General features: G+C 34.0%; 2 protein-coding genes across 3 annotated transcripts in view; one reads left to right on the top strand and one right to left on the bottom strand.

The window, feature by feature from the left end:
• Positions 1-22,739, top strand: part of LOC139501986 (tyrosine-protein phosphatase non-receptor type 11-like) — a 462,346-nt gene that overhangs the window by 125,642 nt on the left and 313,965 nt on the right. The window lies entirely within an intron of this gene.
• LOC139501564 (uncharacterized) lies at positions 18,708-21,521 on the bottom strand. Its single transcript, XM_071290681.1, has 2 exons — positions 21,436-21,521; positions 18,708-21,066 (listed from the first exon to the last, which is right to left on the bottom strand). The coding sequence occupies exon 2, from the start codon at positions 20,948-20,950 to the stop codon at positions 19,562-19,564; it is 1,389 nt and encodes a 462-aa protein (XP_071146782.1). The 5' UTR covers positions 20,951-21,066; positions 21,436-21,521; the 3' UTR covers positions 18,708-19,561.

Genomic DNA, 22,739 nt, shown 5'->3' with positions numbered 1-22,739 from the left:
TTATCTACTTTGTTATTGTCCATATTAGCAAACCTGTCGAAAGTATGAGGACCCCGGAGGTCGTCTAAAAACTGAAAGTACTCTGAAGAAATACCCCAGTCATCAATATCTATAATCCGACTTAATAAATCAGCCTGCTCGTTCTCTTTTCTGGGTAACCAGATAATGTGTAATGTAATGTTTTCAAGTAAACAACACCTATAAAAGGACAACTGTTGTAACTCTTTTACTTTGCTACCTTTATTTATGATGCTAACAGCATTCTTGTTATCTGTGTGAAAAGTCACGATACTGGTTTGTAAGAGTTTTGAAAAGGCACTGACACATAACTGAATTGCTTTTACTTCTCGCCAAGTAGAACTCCTACCTCGCTCAGTTTCTAACCACATTTTGTGCAAAAATTTTGTATGAAACCAGCAGCGCCCGTATCGCTAGCGTCTGTGAAAATATGAAAATTTGAAATGTTCTTTACCCGATCAACCGCCTTTAGAAAAGGCAAATTATCTCTCCAGAAAATAAGCTCATTGATACAATTAGGATACTTCCCGATGTTTACATATTGATCCCAATAGTCTCTTATATTAATGACTGAAAAAATGTTTCTCGTCATGATCTGGGTAACATTACCTACTGCTGGTGTTAAAGCAATTAACTTACCACAGATTTTGGCCAACTGTCGTACCTTTAACCTGTAACTAGAATTTAGTATAAAAACTACCAAATTCAATATATCATCTATTTTTCTTTGAGGAATTTGCAATTTCCCAGAAATTAAATTCCAAGAAAAACCTAACCACTCAACGTGCTGTGAAGGTAACCATACACACTTGTCTTTGTTTGGCACAAAACCAGAAGAAATCAAATCTGCTTTGATTCTTCGAGCGTGTTTTTCACATAGTTCATAACTAACTTCGACCCCAAAACCATCATCTAAATACACAGCTACCTTTATGCTAGATTTACGCCAGTGCTTTACCAATTGTCTCACAGTTTTAGTAAATATATACCCGCTGGAACTTAAACCAAATGGCAACACACTAAAAACATAAAACTCTCCTTTCCACGCAAACCCTAAATACTTTTGATGTTGTTCAAAAATGTATAAGTGGTGATATCCCGCCTTTAAATCAAAGACATATCTAAAACAATTCAAAGTAACATATTGTGATAAAGTTTTCCAATCTTCGAATTTAACTTTGTTTACAATCACTTGTTTATTTACATGTCTTAAATCTAAAATCAATCTGTGTTTACCTTTACCGTTAACTGAAACAGATAAAGGGTTAACAACGTGTGGCATAATTGATACACGTTTTACTAAACCGCCCAATACAAGCTCTTTAACTGCACTTGAAACAAAATCTGAGTGCTCTAACGCAGATTTATTATTTTTAGAATACATATTTTCAGGCTCTTTTAACAAAGGTATTTTGTAACCATTTTCAATAATATCAACAATAAAACTAGAAGCGTTAATACTTTTCCAAAAGTCTACAAAATTTTTAAGCCTGTCTTTAACAAAAATATTTGAACAACCCTTTTCATATTCAAAATAAGATTCATAAACATCTTGTACTTGTAAAGTGTCCGTATGAGCGCTGAAATCCTTATGAAGTTCCTCTGGGAGCTCCAAATCCAATCTTGGTGTCTTGTTTTGCAGTCGGATGCCCAATGTCCAAATAATCCACACCTGAAACACATATCTCCTTCCCTGAACCTTTTGACCTGGTTTCCGTAACCAGGTCTGCTCCCACGAAAGGGCGGCATGCTGACAGAAACTGGAATTGCATTATGAGCTGTTTGCGATGTCGAACAGGAAGCTTCAGCTGGTCTTTTTCGTACGTTCTGCTTCTTGTCTGCAGATTTTACGGACTTTAACTTTTTTACCGCCCGGGTATCAGCTGCCCTTATCTTCTTTTCATCCTCGGAGTCGCTGGCTAAATCATCGGACAAATATTCTTATACGGTCTTCCACCCTCCCTCCGACTTATCAGCAATTCTTATGAGCTTGTTTCTTTTCTTTAGCGTGTTAACAGCCTCATTCAGAATAGTTACCGCTTTATCCGACTTGTTTCTCCCTAGGTAATCTAACGCCCTCTGTACCAAATCCTGTAAATCTACGTTCAGCTCGTACTGGACCTGATGATCCTGGAATTTGAACGAATTTTCAGCCTTTTTAACCTTTTTCTCCAAAGTATGCGTGGTATCTGTGAAAGATGTTTCAATACCTGACAGTCTAGTATTCATATATGTTTTGAGAAGCGAAAATAAGTCTGCATTAGACATTTCATGCGGATTTCTAGTAGACGTACCTTGTTCACTCGCTAAATCTAAGGTTTCCTCCTCCATATCAGACATTGTCAACGTAAGTCTACGGCAATACAGGTTTAACTAACAAAAACTACGTGTGTACGTGCGAATGGTCAACGCCCTTATCGATAATTTCAAATCGAGTCCACCGTATTTAAATACACTCGGGTTCATAAAACCTGTTACAACTCTATTGTTATATTAATAGTATTATCATACGATAAAATTCTTCCGCCACGTACATAAATATATATTTCCTTCATGCAACAATTACCACTTATTATCAAGAACATTAAACATGTGGTATTCATCAACAAACAAACTTATAACTTAAATTTGAAAATTTTGTGTTTTCTAAGTGGTGTATATGATATAGTGATTTTCAATCACACATCATTTAGATATGATTTCTAGGGCTTAGATGTAGGATTTTTTGGTAACTTTGTAATCTAAAGTTGCAATTCACCCCCGCTGGCGTTCTTGTTAGTTAAAGATATCGATTATAGTTTGTTGGCCTTTATACGACAAAATTCAAGCACTGGAAATTTAAAGAATATTCTTAAACATGGTTGTTTGTCATTAGAAAAACACAGTTATAAAAAATGTGGATCAACAAATAAGTATAAACGACACTGACGGTTGTCTTCAATTCCATGGAAAAGTATATTTGTTAACAGAAGACCTTGATAACTATTTGGGTGATTCTTCTTTTTGTTTAGTAGGATTTAATTCCATAGCTGATTGTTTTATTTTTGCAAATAAGACATTTAATATCTTTGACACATTTCCTATTTCCATTCCTACATTCAAGAACTATCCAGATCATATATTACTAGTCGATTTTTATAAAGAATAGCGTTTGGTACGCAGCAATGGATTACGAAAATCATTGGTTTTAATTTAAACTCAGAAAATGGATCTCAACTGTATATGCAAATATATCTAGTCTTGAAGCTATTAAAAAGTAAAATCACAAAAATACTGAACTTAGAGGAAAATCAATTCGGAAAGTCCGTCATCACATGACAAAATCAAATAACAAAACGCATCAAAAACGAATGGACAAGAACTGTCATATTCCTGACTTGGTACAGGCATTTTCAAATGTAGAAAATGGTGGATTAAACCTGGTTTTATAGCGCCAATTCTCTCACTTTAATGACAGTCTCATCAAATTCCGTTATATTTACATTGATACGTTAACTAAACAGACACAATAAATAAAATAATAAAAATATGGGTACATCAGTCCTCATCGTATAACAATTTTAAAAGGAACAATTTAACAGAACACACAAAAACATCTACTATCTACAAATATTAATAGAGTCTTTGTCTCTTTGATACACTGAATAACATAAAATTACTATTACAAAGTTACAAAGTTACAAAGACTAAAATCTATATAAAAAAAAGACATGTGGTATGATTGCCAATGAGACAACTTTCAACAAGAAACCAAAATGTCGGTTATTGCAAAAAAAGCTTAAATTCAACTTTGTTTGGACTAAAAGCAAGCGCAGCCGAGAATCATGATGGTATTGGTAGTAGATATTTGAAAAGACAATGGATTTATAATACGTAAGACTATTTATAGCGTAGACTACTAGTATATTGAAAAAGGAAAGAGCTGGATTGGAACGTCATGTTTTCCTGATCCTGGCGTCTTGAGCAATCTAGTACAACTAATTCTATAAAACTTATATTATACACCTATTGACTGGGTGTGAGGATAATAGCAAGTTTGTTGTCTCTGAGATACCAACTATTGCTCGAGGCAAAGCCGAGAGCAATAGTTGGTATGCAAAGGGACAACAAACTTGCTTTTACCCGCGCAACCAGTCATTAGGTGTTTTATTATACTGAACAACACAGTCATCAAGTGTTTTTATATACCAATTTAACTAATTTTCTAAAAGTGTACAAATATCATCTGAAAGAAAAGAAAAAAATGTCACATACTAGTAACTTGACATGCACAAGATGAACTAAACGTTTTTTTTGTAGTTCTTTTTGTATATGTAAATATTTCATGAATTGCAATCAAGACTAGAAATACTTGTGTTAAATTTTCCGTGCATATGATAAATTTAAGCTAAAGTACACCAAATGCAAATTCACTTTTAGAATACGACAACAGAACCCATATTATGAATATGGTACTATATTTTAAATCTTTAAAAAATGCGCGCGAAGATTTTCTCTCTTTTATAATTGCTTCTTGTAAGTGAAATTACAATCGACACAAACAGATTATACCGTTTACAATATTAAAGTTTGACGTTGCCAAGCAAAATAGTCAATAACATCATTATTGTCCAATGAAAAATAAGCATGAAAAAGTACGGGAAAGATGATTATGAAACTTTGAAACGGGGTTATAGTCTTTGAAACTATTGACTGACAAATAGTCTGTGGAATGAAATAGCACAACTATTTCATTACTTTTTATATAGAAAAAACATACTGAGGTATAATGAAATGCCTTTATCTCTATATATGGCACAATTGTGCGGTCAATAGTTGTATGTCTAGTCGTTTCTTTCAGTTGTGGTTATATATTGTATTGACGGGTTTGAGTCGATTAATACATAAAAAGGTCAGTTTTAATGACCGACAGTACAATAAAAAAAATCTCCGAATTGTCTTAAGCCTTAGTTACACTGTCACGTTTTTGCTATCTCTTTTTGCTCCGTTTTCAAAACGTAGTGAAACAGCATTTACGTAGCAAATCGTATCGCTCCGTACTTAAGGGCATACGATACAGTTTTGATCTCGTACTTAAATTTTGATGACAATTTGCATGTAGGATATTTATTACCTAATTAAATCAAATATATAATAAAAAATATACCTTCCTGTGCTATTTTGTGAGTAAATTGAGCTTCAAATTTCAGATAATTCTTTAAATTAGGATTTGTGGACGTATTTTTCCTTTCGATAGAAATACATAACTTTTTTGTTTTAAAAGATAAACACGATCAGTGTTTGTTGAATTATTTGTAATCTATGTGTTATATAAATATCGCATAAATTTGTACATTTAATTTTTACAATTAACCAAAATTTATCGAATGATCATAAATGTAGGAAAAAACCGTAATTTTTTGCTGCATATTATTCAAATTAAAAAAAATTGCACAATTTATGTTTTCATGAAAATTGGTACACATAATCTTCTTACGTCTTCAAACCAAATGTCATTTTAAAAAAGAGGGGTCCATGAATTGGTTTTCAAGTAAAATCAGTTTGAATGATTAAAAAACAGCCGAAAACTGAATATTTTCCCGATAATTCACCGTCTGACGTCGCGAAAAAAAACCAATTTACGTTAGCAACGTCATAACCGCCCCTGTAACTGTATCGTTTGTCCTTAAAACGGTTATATGCGTAGCTATGCGTTGATTTATACGTGATCGATCCCGTTTGTATTGGTCTGTACAATAAAAACGGGACTAAAAATAAAAACGTAGTAGGAACGTAGAAAAGCGCAGTAAAACGCAGAAATACTATTAGAAATGTACAATATATGCACAAAACAGTTATCAAAGGTACCAGGATTATATTTGTATACGCCAGTAGCGCGTTTCGTCTACATAAGACTCACCAGTGACGCTCAAATCAAAAAAGTTATATAGCCAAACAAGTTCAAAGTCGAAGAGCATTGAGGACCCGAAATTCCAAAAAAATTGTGCCAAATACGGCTAAGGTAATCTATGCCTGGGATAACAAAATCCTTAGTTTTTTTAAAGTTTTTTTAACAGGAAATTTATAAAAATTACCATATAATTGATTTGTATGTCAACACCGAGGTTCTGACTACTGGGCTGGTGATACCCTTTGGGGAAGAAACGTCCACCAGCAATGGCATCGACCAAGTGGTGTAAAAAGTTATCAAAGGTACCAGGATTATAATTTAATACTCCAGACGCGCGTTTCGTCTACAAAAGACTCATCAGTGACGCTCAGAACAAAATAGGTATATAGCCAAAGAATTATAAAGTTGAAGAGCATTGAGTACCCCAAATTTCAAAAAGTACTAAACATATTTGATTCTAGTCACTAGGTGTTATTACGGTTTAGTACATATCTACATAAAGGCAACAGTAGTATACTGCTGTTTTAAACTCATCAATCGATTAAGAAAAAATAAAAATTAAAACTGAGGAAAACGCAACTAATATAAGAGGAGAACAACGCCACAACGACACAACAGAAACACAACATTAAAATGTAAAACACACAGAAAAGAACTATAAGGTAACGATTGCCATTTTCCTGACTTGGTACAGGATATTTTAGGAAGAAATGGTGGATTTAACCTGGTTTTTCTGGCATGCCAAACCTGCGGCTTTTATGACAATGTTAAATATAACATTAAAATGACAACATTACACGACAGGACTACAATACTAATAAAAGGGAGAACATATAAGACAGAGAAACACACGAATGATAGCTAATAAATTAAAGGTACCAGGTTTAAAATTTCATACGCCAGAGATGCGCTTCGTCCACAAAATCAGTGACGCTCAGATGAAAAAAGTCCGAAAGCTAAAACAAGTACAGAGTTGCAGAGCACCGAGGACCAAAAGTTCCAAGAAGTTGTGCCTAATACCGCTAGGGTTTTTCTGCCTGGGGTAAAAACATCCTTATCATTTAGAATAATTTATACTTTTGCAAACAGTAAATTTTATAAAATTTTATATATAATAGATATATTTGTGAAGTCGTCCATCTGTGTCAATATTGAGGAAAAATCAAGGTATGAAGCAGTCCTTCTAGTATTAGTAGTATCCTTAATTTCAAGTTCACTGTGATATATGAGATGCAAGTATAGGCTGAAATATAGGTTATTCAATGATAGAACATCATCAATATATCGGCAAGTAAAAATTAAAGAATTTCGCAAGGTGCTTTTTCTTTTTGTTTTTGAGAAGGTTCTGAATGAATTCTGCTTCATACGAGTACAAACACAAATCGGCCAGTAGAGGTGCACAATTATTAGCCATTGGAATACCGACGTGACATAACGTTTTTTTTTACCGTACATTACGCTTCATGGTACGCATTAATTGGTTTCATGACGTTTTGCTAGGCAATATTACGTGTCCATGCGTATTACTACGCATGTTTATCTTCTTCTTCGAATAATCAAACCAGGTGTATCAATATTTTCAACCAATTGCTAAAATGTTTTCAGTCTAACAGCAAGATAAACAGACAACGGATGGAATTGACAAATTGTGGATTACCAGTATTGTTACACATTTATTTCAATAAATTGTTGTCAAACCTATCCCAGTATCCCAACTCCATAGATCAATATGTGTTTCGAACATCTATATAGACCAATTAGAATAAACTTATTGATCATGGCTAAGTCCTTCGCCTGGAGCCCAAGCCATTGCATGCTGACACTTATTTTTAAAAATGCTGTAATTTTTTATAGGGACTCGACACCTCTTGATTTGTTTGACTAATACTTTTATATACTTTTCTCTCTGTTTTTAATGTTTAGCAATTTAATAAACTGTGTCTGCCAAGTTTTGTTGCCTTTGGAAAGCGAAAAAGAGGTCTTGATATCAAATAAAAGTTTTTCCTTTCACCATCTTTCAATTTATCCAAGTGTTTTTAAATATTGTTCTTTATGTGTGGTAATGGAAGTGTTTAACGACATTGACTGGCTTACCAGCCCTCAGTCGGTTACCTTATGTGTGTTTTCTGTCTAGCAAAAACTGTGGATATTGCATTGGAAATCGACTATAATAAAGATTTGGGTTTTGTTTTACCATAATTATTCCATTTCTTTAATGTAAAGTCACATCCTGCAGTACTGTTTTAATTTGATTTCTTTTTTATAAGGCGTTCAGAAAATAACGCATTTGTGTTTGCAAATTTATTGGATTGTTCGTACACCTCTTTAAGCGAAGCTTTTCTCCTTGTCTTTCTGGAGTTACTTTGTTCCCTCTCTCTATATCTGTCTTTTCTGACGTTTATTAATTAATGATGCTGTTTCAAAGGTCAATGTTCATATCGTAGTGATATGTGATACTGCATAGAATAAACGTACAAACTCGTAGAAAAACGTCCGAAAAGTAATTTTACCGTAGTGAACCGAATAAGAGACGAACTGACTCCTTGTAATACGTACTGAAACGTAGTACAATGTAGTCTTAACGTTATAAAACGTAATAAAACTTAGTAGAACGTGCTCCTTGTATTTATCGAAAAATTAACAAAACGTCACAATATGAAGCCGAACGTATCAAAACGTGGCATAGCCTAGTAAAACTCACGGACTGTTAAATAATGACAAAAAGATACACGGAACGTAGCATTTTTGAACGTACTAAAACCTAGCTGTCGAAACGTGACAGTGTGACTAGAGCTTTACAGAGAGGACATTATGTTAATCTAAATTTGGATAAGTGTGTTACGTATAAGCAGATAACAGAGAGAAAAACCGAAGAAAACGAGAGATCAAAGTTAACAAACAAAGAAATAAGACGAAAAAAACAAAATCATAGATCCAATATGAAAAAATGAAATATAATTCAAAGTGCACTAAAACTTCGGTGATCAGATGTTTTTGTACGTTTAACCAATTTCTTACATGCTTTTTGTTAATTGTGTTAAAGTAAAAGTTGGTGCACAGCCATACTGTCCAAAAGGAATGGTAGATGTTTCTTGTCGAAATATTCATTATAGCATACAACTTTTAGTTCAATGCTATAAATAAATGCGTTCAATTTTAAGTGGAAAATTATCTCCCCTGTATTGGTTGATAAAAGCAGTATAACTTTGGAATCAGTGTAAAGTTATCTTCCATGTTAATCAACTTGAAGTAGCTGATAATTTTTACCTCTTATGCATAGAAATATTCCATTAAAAAAGTTTAAGAAACGCTTATAAATATGTGGATATATATTATATCAATTTAGGTACATTGCCACAGACGATAAACGAGGAAAAAATAGGTACGGGATGCGTTGTGAATTCGAATACAGACGTATGCAGAGAATCATATCCAGTACGAGTTCATAAATGTAATCAATTTTCCGTATACTTTCTGCAGCCAACAGAGAAATGTGCACAGGCATATTGTTTTGGTATGTTTTATTTTTAATTGTTTTTATTTTTCTAAATCAATTTATTCGAACTCACCGTGTGTCAGATTTTGCATCTTAAGGGGTAGAGGCTTTTAATATAAACACATCTACTATATTATGATTTCACATTACCAACTAAAGGAACTTCATTTTGCCGTTTTTTACTTTTATAAGACATGTGCTTTCCATTTCTATGTACCAATATTCCAGCAGCGCCTGCATACTGAGTATATATCTCCCAATAGATACGAAATTCCTGCGCTTGTATTTACTATAATGATTTCCTTGATAGAGAGTTGCTGCTTACAAGGAAACTATTAAACCAAGAGTTCCAAATTGTGAAGTTGAAATCATCCCTTCGTAAATTTTACGAACGCCATCACCAGTTGGTTGAAACGTTTCACAGATGATATCGGATGTGTTTCTTACTTTGTAACTACAATTCCCTTCCCTTTTCATGAATGTGACCAATCTAATTCATTTTGGAGAGAGTGCTTTTGCGGCGTGCACGAGTGCTTTTGATGGAAAACTGGTGAATACCTTTGATGTCATTGATTTAGTTTCTCAGTTGGTGACTTCGGCCAAATCTTAAATGGGGTCTGCTCTATGATTATCCTCCATGTTTAGGTGCTTTGAGCCAAAGACGTAACTTTTTCTGACGATGTTAATGACTAAAAAGGAAAAGAAATCATTTTCCAGCTTTAAAACAAAATATTTTGAGTCATTTTTGACTATTTATGAAATCAAAAGCACATGTCTTATAGGACTTAAAAACAGGCAAACTATAATTTGCATATGAACCCTCAAAATCTGCAACACGTTAAACTAGGAAGAATTGATCAAGAAAACAGAGTTTTGAAATCGACTGCCTCTGCTTGCAGGAAATAGATTGTGTTTCAGATCCTTGCGTGCAATAAATTATATGGTACTAAGAATTCTATAAAAAGACATTTTGATACTTGAAATTACTTTGATACTTTTTCTTCGCGTCGAAATTGCCACCCCGTGTCAAACATAGCCGACACCCCTCATGTGGCGTTCTACACGGTGGAACTAAAACAAGTGAATGTATATTGCAATCTGTATTAAAACTAAATACACTTTCATTTTCTTGACTGTTCTAGCTAGTAACAAATGTGTTTCTTGAACGAGAGCCATGTTCATTGATTTATAGATTGATTGATTGTTTTTTGCTAACTGTCCATTGAAAACTTTTTCATGAGTATTTGATTGTGTTTGTTTTTATTTGATTTAAGTAGATTTAAATAGAATGTTTATTATTTGAGTAAATGAGATGAACAATAATTTACAGAATCCATCTTTTATACAACATTTCCCATTTTCCAATATATATAAGGACACGTTATGTATATATATATATATATATAATAGAGCGCTGGACATGAGCGTATATATATATAAGTCTGAAAATTACACCAAACAGTGTTAGAGTTAGATTTTCTACTGACAAATTTTTGTCCGTCCCTCAGCGGGATTCGAACTCACACCTTTGATACACTACAGCACCAATCGCTTAGCCTCATGTCCATATATATATGAGTCTGAAAGATTGTGTAACAATTTTGATGATCCAATACCTATTAAGTTTACTGGTTGGTAGATTCTTATAGACTCTATATATATATATATATATATATTTATGTTTTATGATAATTTGTAATTTTATGTTTTATTTTAGGTAACGGCATATCAGGTAATTAAGCATACAAGTGATTAATAATTATAACAATAATTTTAAAAATAATGTTAATAACAATTACATAAACTTCAATATAAACTCATTATACAAGTTCAATAATTATCAACATAATGTTCTAAATATTAACCTTTGATATGCAATACTTGTTTAAGATAACCAAAAGTATCTTCTGATTAATTTTATAACTAGAGGACCTTTTAAGTAAATATTGACCAGAAGTGAGCGAATGAAAACCCCAAAAAATCTATTTTTTATTTTGATAAAATGACACTGAAACTATACATGTTTTGTTGCAGTGTGAAGTTCACTTATATATACAACTGAACGTGCCATTGTGTAAACTAGAAGTAGCAGAGTATTTTTTTCAATCAAGCATTACAGACCTATTGGTGACCTTCTGTTGTTGTCTGTTGTATGGACGGGTTGTTGTCTCTTTCACACATTCCCCATTTCCATTCTCAATTTTAAAAACTGCCTAGGAACTATTTGCTTTGAGAACAACCAGTGTTATAAAGACTACCATAGGACATCAAGGCTGAAGTAGCGCATTTTTCCTTAGTGCAAGCAAAAGTACATTAAAGCCATGTAATCTTTATCCTGTGTACGTATACTGTCAAGTACAAGCCAAAAGAATCGTACAAAAAAATTAAAATGCATGGAATGTATAAAACCAGTGAAAAACGTTATGAGCGCTAAATGAGTATGACAAAAAAAAAGATGTTAAAAAAAGAACCTATGAAAGGTCAACTTTTTCATGCCCGTGAACTTCACTAACGTTGCGTAGACAATGCCGTAATAGATCGTGATAACTAAGATGGTTTGTTACAGTAGTTTCCAATTAAGCTAATATCTTTTACATTTGTAACATGAAAAACGTATAAAACTGTGAAACTCGTTGGACAGTTAGTGTGTCATTTTGAAAGGGTTTTCGTGTCTAAGTTCATTCGATATTCTTACATGTGTGGATATATAACAACATATCTATTTATATACATATCCTTATATTGTAGATTCACCTCCAACGGAAATTTTAACAAATGTAGAAATACGACCAGATCTGATACCAGATGATGAACCAGTTACACCACCGAGGAAGATTCTTATATTTGACTGTTATTTCGGAGGACAAAGCCTTAACAGTCCATACTACCAAGTTACATGGCTTGTTAACAATCAGTTTGTTATGACGGTTACAAAGGGTGTTGGAAGTTTGCAATCTCTGAGACTTTCAGAAAAACATCTAAAGCATTTAGACGTGACCGTGAGTTTGACCTTTAAACGTATTTAAGTCAACACAAAGTAGGGTCGATGTTATTTGTCTATAATAAAATATAGTGTCTGAAATTAAACAAATCTATTCTATTTATAGAGATTTACCTATGATAAACAAGAGTTACAACAAATACGTCACTTTGTGTGGTGTTTATTTTTTGTGTGATGCATACGCAGTTTGCAATACGTTTGTCGTGTCCTGGTATACTGTCGTAAATTCGCGATAGGTAGGTGTTCGTTGTCAGTCTGGGGTTAAGCTGTTGTAATGTGATATTATATTATATTATTATATTATTTATATATGTTTTTCTCTGTCCTGATAGTTTGTTTGTACTGAATTTATGTCACGTATTGATGTCATTTTAGCGATATTTCTAACATTGCATATAAGCGGTTGGTTTGGTAAGCCATACAATCAAGCTCAACCCTCCATTTTTTCTTAAAATGTCCTGTAACAATTCAAGAATATGGTAGTTGTTCTCAAATAGTCAGGTTCTATATATGCTACTGGTTTTGTTTTAGTTCAGATGTATTACCACCAATTATTTCCCCCTATAAGTCTTTGTTAAACTTGCACTTTTCCAAAAACTGGATGGTAACTAATAAAGTGTGCACTCCTTTTCTTCCTGTGTAAAAGCTTTAGTAACATAGTTTCGAAAATATACTCCAAATAGAAAAGTTATGGTGCCTTGAAACACTCTAGATACGTTTTAATACAACAGAATTTTTTTTTCTGCAATGTTATAACTATGTAACTTGAGGGAATATTTTTTCCGACCCCTTTTTTTCGCAACCGGATGTGACACTCTCTGATTATGTGGCATTACACTTTCAGTGTTTCTATTGTCATCTGCGTAACAGATACAATACCGACTAACCAACTCGTGTTGGCGTTCGATAAACATTCGAAGGGAGGATTTCACATAAAACGTAGAACCCTTTAATAGCTTTCTTAAAAGCAGTGATCGTGATCCAATATCAATGAACACATGGAGAGAAATGCCAATTTTTGAATATCGTAAAAAACGGAGGATATGTTCTCTAAAATGTAAAAGTTGTTGCATGAAATAAATCAGAAAAAGTTCTCAATAGAAAATTTTGAGTCCTTTTTGTTTTAGTTATTTCTAAGCCGACCTTTAGTTTCAAAATATTGATTTCTGTCTAAGATTTAAGAAACAATTGATTTTTATAGTAACTGTAAAGAATATGCTTTACCTTTTAATAAAAAATCTTTTCGTTAAATGTAATATTAGATTGGCAAATCATAAAATATTCTCAAAATTAAAAAAAATATTTTGCCATGACACTCACTGTTATATTTAGAACTTTATAATTATTATTTTTTCTTCTTCTAAATAAAGAAATGATTTAGTCACTTGAACTTATTTAAGTAGGTCCATGTTGAAGATTTGTTTTTGTATGCCGTTTAATATTGTACCTAATCAATTTCTTTTAAAATCGGCATAAGATGGAGTGCCTGCTAAATTATGAAAGAAAATATTCAAAATTTGCTAGCCTACTATTAACTATCATGTTTAGCTGGTTGCACACATGTATATTAAAACTGTTATCAATGATCATTTATAAGAATCACTACATTTACCTTCCTCGGGAACAAATTGCCTAAGTTGCACTTACATAACTTTTGTAATATTCGGTTTTCCATGTGTAATACAACTAATTTGGTTTGGACTTTTTGTTATGTTATGTACATTAAACACGCGTCCTACATACCCAATATGAGGTTGCTGTCTATGATGATTATTCCGCTAAGGTGCTCAGCAGATAGATAACCATAAACACCATTGTTCATATTAAAGTTTATTCCTAAAGACAACTGTGTATGCAGGTAAAAAGCTGCAACAAGAATGAAAATACCATATAATATTTGGAAAGGCTATTATATTGAACCAAAAATACAACAATAAAAGTGTAGTTTTCTAGCTTAAAATTGACATAGTTGAGCAAGTTTAGTAGATACAAAAAACAGCATTTAACAACTTCAAAATCAAATTAAATAAATGAATGTGTTATGAAATATTCAAACTTGACAAATGCTTCAGCATAAACACTAGAAATATAGCTCAGACGGGGTTCCTTACTCAAAATATCATAGGAAAAATGTATGTAAATACTTTGCTCTAGAACTTCATAATTAACTTATTTGCATCAAAAATAAATATGCACATACAAAATATAAACCTTAGTAATAAATATTTAACTTACATAGTGGTTTGCCATAAACGGATGATGAAGCTACAGCTTGATAAAGTTTAACATTGGTCCAATGTCATTGTGGTTCACAATTCAAAACAGGAAACAGGATATCAACAGTGTAAAAGTGAAAGTGAAAGTGAAAGTAACTTTAAAGTGAAAGTGAAAGTAACTTTAAAGTGAAAGTGAAAGTACAATCACATAAGGTCGAAATGAACGTAAACAATTAATGTTCTCAAATATGAAAGTAATTAATTACTGATAATAAATATGATATACAAACAGAACACTCCCCGTCTGATATGAAAAATATCACCACATTCATAAAAAGAAAAATATGACCTTCAATACATATAAACCCTACAAAAATTAGTTTAACTAACTAATGTCAATAATACAGACAAAAACTCAATAATATCAGTCTTTTACAATGCATTGCGACACAAAAGAACAGTTTGTGTGATTGGTCGCACATATACACGAACTTGTCCATCTCTGATTGTTCTTACTAACACTTTCCAAACTAAATTGTCTTTACTAGGAAATATATGTTCAATAAGTCCTATTGGCATAAGGTTTCTGTGTTGATCATCATCCTTGAGAATAACGGTATCACCTTCTTTTATGTTCTCCTGAGTTTGTTGCCATTTTCGTCGAGATTGCAACGTTTGTAAGTACTCGCGACAGTCCAAAACTGTTCAGCTAGTACTTGAACGAATTTCCATTGAGTAGTGTATACATCTCGAATGTTCAAATGACTAAAATCTTCATCACAGTCAATGGTTTTGGTAGTTAGCAGAGCATTTGGCGACAAAACACACGGTGAATCAGGGTCTGATGAAATTGGAATCAATGGACGAGAGTTCATGATGGCCGTTGTTTCCGCCATAAAGGTGCACAGAACCTCATGTGTTAGTTTGTTGTGTCTTGCATCATAAAGAATAGAGTCAATAATGCGGCGAGCAATGCCTATGAGTCGTTCCCACGAGCCTCCCATATGTGACGAATATGGGGTGTTGAACTTCCAAACCGTACCTTTTTCGTTAAGAAAGGTTTTCAAAGTTTTATCTTCCACACATATTGCAGGAATTCCAAGTTCATTCGCTCCTCCAACGAAATTTGTCCCTCGGTCGGAAAAGAATTCCTTAACTTTGCCTCTTAATGACACGAACCGTCGTAGCGCATTGATAAAAAATGAGGTGCTCATCTCTTCAATAATCTCAATGTGTACAGCTCTAGATGACATACATGAAAATAGTACAGCCCATCGTTTTGAGTTGACGCTTCCTCCACGAGTTCATCTAGTTACAATGTCTCAAGGACCAAAACAATCCACTCCGACGTAAGTAAAAGGTGGGCACGATTTCAGTCGTTCCTCCGGTAAATCAGACATTTTTTGAGTCATAAGGTTACCACGAAATCTACGACACAATACACATTCGGAAATAACAGTGTTAACTAGGGGCTTAAGACCAATTATCCAAAATCCTGCACTTCTGATACTGCCTTTCGTTAAATGACGTCATTGATGTCTTATTTGTTTGTGATAATGTAAGACATCAAGTTTGGCGAAGTGATGACTACCAGGAATAAGTATCGGATGTTTCTCACCAAGTGTCAAATCTGAATGTTTGAGTCTACCTCCTACTCTAACCACTCCGTGTTCATCAACAAACGGATCTAATTTCAACATTGAGCGTTCCATTGAAATTGGTTTGTGTTCGTTCAAATTGTAAATTTCCTTTTCAAAAATCTCATTCTGAATTTGACGAATTATAAAAGATTCGGTCTCCTTTTGAAATTTTGGACTATCTTTGTCTTCAGACACTTTTTGACTAGAACGTTTTGATTTCCAAGTACGTACAAAATGTCTCAAAAACGAAACTGCCCTTATGAGAGCTTTCAAACTTGAAAAATTCGTAAAACGATGACAACCGATCTCTGGATTTCAAATAACTGTTTTCTTAGATAATACTAAAGGACGAATTTCCTTGTCCTCAGTTGGTGTTACTAACGGATAAGAATTGTCTTCAATCATAACATCATGTGATGATAAACATGTCGGACCTGTTATCCACCTAGTGACAAGAATCATATCTGGTGAGCTTGAAAATCTAGTTCCGGCATCAGCTGGATTCTGATTAGTTGATATGTAGGACCACTGAGACGGATTTGACGTTTTGTGAATTTTTTCAACACGATTTGTGACGTAAGTGAAAAATCGTCTTTTGGTATTGCTAATATATCCTAGGACAACTTGACTGTCCGTGTAGTAATGACAAGTCTCCGGTAAAAGCTTCATGTTGTCGCAAATGACTTCAACTAACTCAGCGCCAAGAACAGCAGCACAAAGTTCCAATCTAGGAATTGTGTGACCTTTCAGAGGTGCTAGTTTTGTTTTTCCCATCAGAAAACCTAAAGATACATTTCCAGTCTCATTAACGGATTTCAAATAGGCTACTGAAGAAATTGCTTGTTCGGAAGCATCACAAAAAATATGAATCTCAAGATGGTGCGCTGTCGACACTGATTCAGGAGTAATCATTCGTGGAATTTCAAAATTGCCAAGAGATTTCAAAGACTCAAGCCAAAGGTTCCATCTATCAGCATGTTCAGAACATAACGGTTCATCCCAGTCAGTTCCAGGTGGAACTACTTCACGGAGAAGCATTTTACCGCTAATCACAATAGGTGATACGAAACCCAAAGGGTCAAACAAACTGTTTATTGAAGATAGGAGTCCTCTTCGTGTTATAGGTTTGACATCATTATTTACATGAAACACAAAATTATCGGAATGAAGATCCCATGTTATACCTAGACTTTGTTGCGTAGGTAATATATCTGAACACAAATCCAAATGTTTCAAGTCTTTACCTAGGTCATCACTGGGGAAAGTTTTCATGACGTCAATATCATTCGACACAATCTTGTGAAATCTTATATGTCCATTTGTTTTCAGATCGTTTTGAGTTTTCTTTACAAGATTGATTGCTTGTTCTTTGTTGGTGAATGAAGTGAGACCATCGTCCACATAAAAATCATTACATACGAAAGCACGTACGTCTTCATCGGAAGTTGTAACAGCTTGTCGAAGGCCGTAAGAAGCCACGGCAGGTGAAGGCGTGTTACCAAACACATGAGATGTCATACGATATTCGATGAGAGGTTTAGAAAAGTCATTATCCTGGTACCAAAAGAATCTAAGGTAGTCTCTGTGATGATTTGACACTCTGAACTGGTAGAACATTTGCTCAATGTCTCCAGTTATAGCAATAGCATTTTTACGAAATCGCATAAGAATTCCAACTAGGTTATTTGTAAGATCTGGTCCTGACATTAATAGACTATTTAACGACACATCTCCGTACACTGCAGACGAGTCAAATACTCCCCTAATTTGGTCTGTTTTTGTATGATGATAAACCCCGAAAAGCGGAAGGTACCAACATTCTCCTGAAATAACTTTAGGTGCAATTTCTGCTGCACCGCTGTTCAACATAAATGCCATGAAATGTTCACGTTTCGTTTGATTCTTACGCAAACTAGTGTCAAGTATCTGTGCTCGTTTCCAGGCTTGTGAGCGGTTGTTTGGAATAGGTGGTTTTGGTTGTTTGAATGGCAATGGCGCTGACCAATGACCAGTGTCATCCTTTCTAAAATCAGTATCCATCAAACTAAGAAATTGTCTATCTTCAACAGAAAGTCCTACTTTGTTGTCATTTGCTGTCCTGATGAAAATGTCATCTTTGAGATCACTTATCTCTATGTTGTTCTCGCAAAGAGGGAACGTGGTGCATCGTCCATCGTTGAGAACATGAGTTTTACGCACACTGATTTTGTTTGGAGCATGTACTTTGCCCAAGCACACTTCTCCTATTACCACCCATCCAAGTGCTAATCTTTGAGCGAAAGGTTCACCTTTATCGCCAGTCATTTGTTCTTGCACATGATGAATCTCAGGTATATCTCGACCAATCAAAAGTTCAACCTTGATGCTCGGATCAAGAGGAGGTAAGTATTATGAAATACGATGAAGTTGTGAGTAGGCAGATGCAATTTCTGGAGTCGCAATCTCCGGTAATTCACTGGGAATAGAATCGCATTCAATTACGTCTTGTAATTCGAATGTGGATTTTCCATCAATTGATCGAACGCATATACTGTCAGCAACTCGACACTTCATGGTCGAATTACCATTACACGAAGACATGTTAAATTGTGCATGTTGTCCTTGAATTCCAAGGTCATCAAAGAGTTCTGGAGTAATCAAAGTGCGGTTACTTTGATCGTCTATGGCAGCATAGACTCTCATCGACTTATCCGGGGCGTTTGGTAAGTATACATCTACTAGAACGGTCTTTCCACAGGACCGACCAACCCGGATGTCACCACAAAGAGTGGTACATTTGACAGTTACATTGTCCTCACTATGCTCCCCGCCATCAGCTGTGAGAGGCTTTTCATTATCGGCTTGTGTGCGATTTTGAGTATATCGGTCTATATGCATTGCTGTGGCATGGCGTTTGTTTCCACATACGGCACATTTAACATTCACTGTACAATTGGAGGCGAAATGTTCATTTGTTTCACAGCATTTAAAACATATTCTCTTTTCGCGTAGAAACTTCTGACGATCTTGTATTGGATATTTCCTGAATCCACGACAGTCGTTGAGGGTATGTCCTGCCTTGTGTAGTGGGCACCGAACTGAACTTTCGGAAGAAACGTCTAGTCTCCTGGATATCACTGACGGACGTTGTTTAGAATTTGTAGTTGAATTGACACTATTGTATGAAAAGGCAGGATCATTACGAATTTCACACATGTCTCGAATATAACTAACAAACAGACTGAATGGAGGAAAAGCTATGTCATGAGACTTCTTGTAAGACGAAGCACGAGTAGTCCATTTCTCTTGCAGAAAGTAAGGTTACTTGGCAACAATCGGATTTATACCAGAGGAGGAATTGTAGTAGCTAAGCAGTGTTGTGTACTTTGGATTTAACATAGATGATTCAATTTCAGTAAGTATGTCCAAAAGATCATATAGTTTTACACAGTCTTTGTTTGTAATTGTTTGAAATGCATTTAACTTACGTTTCAGTGCGCTTTCAACCATTTCAGGCCTACCGTATCTTTCTTGTAGGCGATCATATATTCTTTGTAAACCTCTAGGCGGATCATGAGCATTAGCAGCACGGATGATTTTTGCAAATTTGGAAGATTCTGTACCCAACCATTTGACCAATAAATCCATTTCTTCAAAGGGTGTTACGCCAAGCTCTCGTGTTACACTTTGGAATGATGCTCTCCATGATTCGTATGCTTCCGGTTTATCATCAAAGTGTGTGAATCTTGACAGCAGAAAGTCTTTTCTGTACATAAATCGAGTTATGTCTGTCATGGCATCATGTAGTAAAGAATTTGTAGAAATAGCGTTTTTCTGTACAGGATATTGTGATAAAGATGGTTGAATGTTTGGTTGACTAGAAAGTGATGTGAAACCTGTATTTACAACACTCGGAATTTGAGGAACACTTGTCAAAACTGTATTTACAATACTCGGAATTTGAGGAACACTTACAGCTGCACTAAAGGCCTGAGAAGCAGATGAAGCAACCACAGGAATGTTTGGTTGTTGATTTAACCATGATGCAACTGGTTCTTGAAAATGCACATTATGGACATAATAACTAATGTCATCCTTCTTTTCGCACACTTCAGAAATTATATCCTGTTCTTGATCACCTTGTTCAAGTATACGCACCTCAGTTTCAGCTGCTGCGACTTTACTCTCCTGTTTCACAATGTTTATGTCAGCTTCAATTGCTGCTTTTTGTTTCATAAGTTCGCCTTCCTTTCTAACAAATTCCAGTCTCACTTTCTCGGCCTCTGCCTTTGCCCGCTTACTACTTGCTTTTGAACTTTCATTTGAACTACTTACTTGTGATAATTGTTCAACTAAGTCAGCTTTCTTTTTCTTAATTTCAGAGTTCACTTTTCTGTATGTTGCAACACACGTCACAAAATATTCATTATAATCACTTATCAACTGTTGTGATTCATTTGTATCAGCTCTTGTTATGAAATTTTTGTATTCTTCGGACCGACGACAAAAGTTTTTATAGCGACTGTCAATATCTGTATTTAACTGTCTTAATGTTTCTAATGTGTTACTAGAAGGAACAGTTATCATAAGATCGTCAATCTTAGACCAAATCTTTTCACATTTTTCGCGAAGTTCGTTACTCTGGTCGTCAAACATGGTTTGTCCTTTAGGTGTAAACTTTCGGTCACGCTTCTCACGCGTTTCAGTCATAAGTTTACACTATCGTTTTACTATTCCGCTAAGGTGCTCAGCAGATAGATAACCATAAACACCATTGTTCATATTAAAGTTTATTCCTAAAGACAACTGTGTATGCAGGTAAAAAGCTGCAACAAGAATGAAAATACCATATAATATTTGGAAAGGCTATTATATTGAACCAAAAATACAACAATAAAAGTGTAGTTTTCTAGCTTAAAATTGACATAGTTGAGCAAGTTTAGTAGATACAAAAAACAGCATTCAACAACTTCAAAATCAAATTAAATAAATGAATGTGTTATGAAATATTCAAACTTGACAAATGCTTTAGCATAAACACTAGAAATATAGCTCAGACGGGGTTCCTTACTCAAAATATCATAGGAAAAATGTATGTAAATACTTTGCTCTAGAACTTCATAATTAACTTATTTGCATCAAAAATAAATATGCACATACAAAATATAAACCTTAGTAATAAATATTTAACTTACATAGTGGTTTGCCATAAACGGATGATGAAGCTACAGCTTGATAAAGTTTAACATTGGTCCAATGTCATTGTGGTTTACAATTCAAAAATCAACAAAGTAAAAGTGAAAGTGAAAGTGAAAGTAACTTTAAAGTGAAAGTGAAAGTAACTTTAAAGTGAAAGAGAAAGTACAATCACATAAGGTCGAAATGAACGTAAACAATTAAAGTTCTCAAATATGAAAGTAATTAATTACTGATAATAAATATGATATACAAACAGAACAATGATTATTTAATCTGCTCGTTCCATAATTCTAACATTTCATATACGAGATAATTAGTTACTAAGTTGTTACGTTCATAATTATTGACACACTTTTCGTCTCAACTCCACAAATAATACCCGATGGTCATGAAGTTTAGATTTTATTTAAAATGCTGACGTTTTTTATCATCTGAATTACGTGTTAAAAAGTAAAATCATAAAAATACTTTATTCACAGGAAAATTTAAAATTGAAAGTACCTAATTAAATCGCAAACTCAAATTCTCAAACCCTTCAAACCAAGGGATAACAACTGTCATATTAGTTTTTTTTTTTTTTGTATTTGTAAATTACTACTTTTAATGTTTTGTTTTTTAGAGGGTAATATCCGTTTGAAGAGGCTTGCTACTGAAACATGCCGTCATTGTGCTATGATGGATTCTGTCTTTCGTTTTTGCTAGATTAAACGTGCTTTGTCTTAAAGCTTTTTTGATTGTCTTTGCTGACATATTTTATTTTAGTAATTATGATTGTAAAACAATGTTGACTGCTATACCTCTATATTTGAAACTTTTACCTCTTATATCTTTTTTATTCACACATTTTTGTCAATTCAAAAAAATTTTCAAGCGACTGTCATACAATTTTTGTCGGAGTTCAGCAGAGTGTTATCCTTCATTGATTGCGATGAGAAAACACGAGTTTTGACGGCTTGTCCACAATGTAAGAGCAAAATAATAAACTTCTGTCCAAGAAGAATTTCAAATTTGAGAGAAAAATCAGAAATGTTGTCTTTTGGTACTTAAAATATGCATAAAGAGTTTTGCGGAACCCTTTGTTATACCTGTGTTTATTCCTATTATTACAAATCGGCTGTAATAATAGGAGTCAGGAAATTTGTTTTAGATTTTACTGTCTCTTTAGATCATTTTTCTTTTTCTTGAATACTAGCTTTCGTCTTAGTTTCATACCATTCCATGCTTCAGACATTACCCCTTAATCATTTAAGGGCTTCTTTCAAATTTGTGTAATATCTCATGTTTGTTTGGCGAAGTAATT

Source organism: Mytilus edulis, chromosome 13 (assembly GCF_963676685.1).
Source record: "Mytilus edulis chromosome 13, xbMytEdul2.2, whole genome shotgun sequence".
Lineage (NCBI taxonomy): Eukaryota > Metazoa > Mollusca > Bivalvia > Mytilida > Mytilidae > Mytilus > Mytilus edulis.
This window is presented reverse-complemented; position numbering and strand designations above follow the sequence as displayed.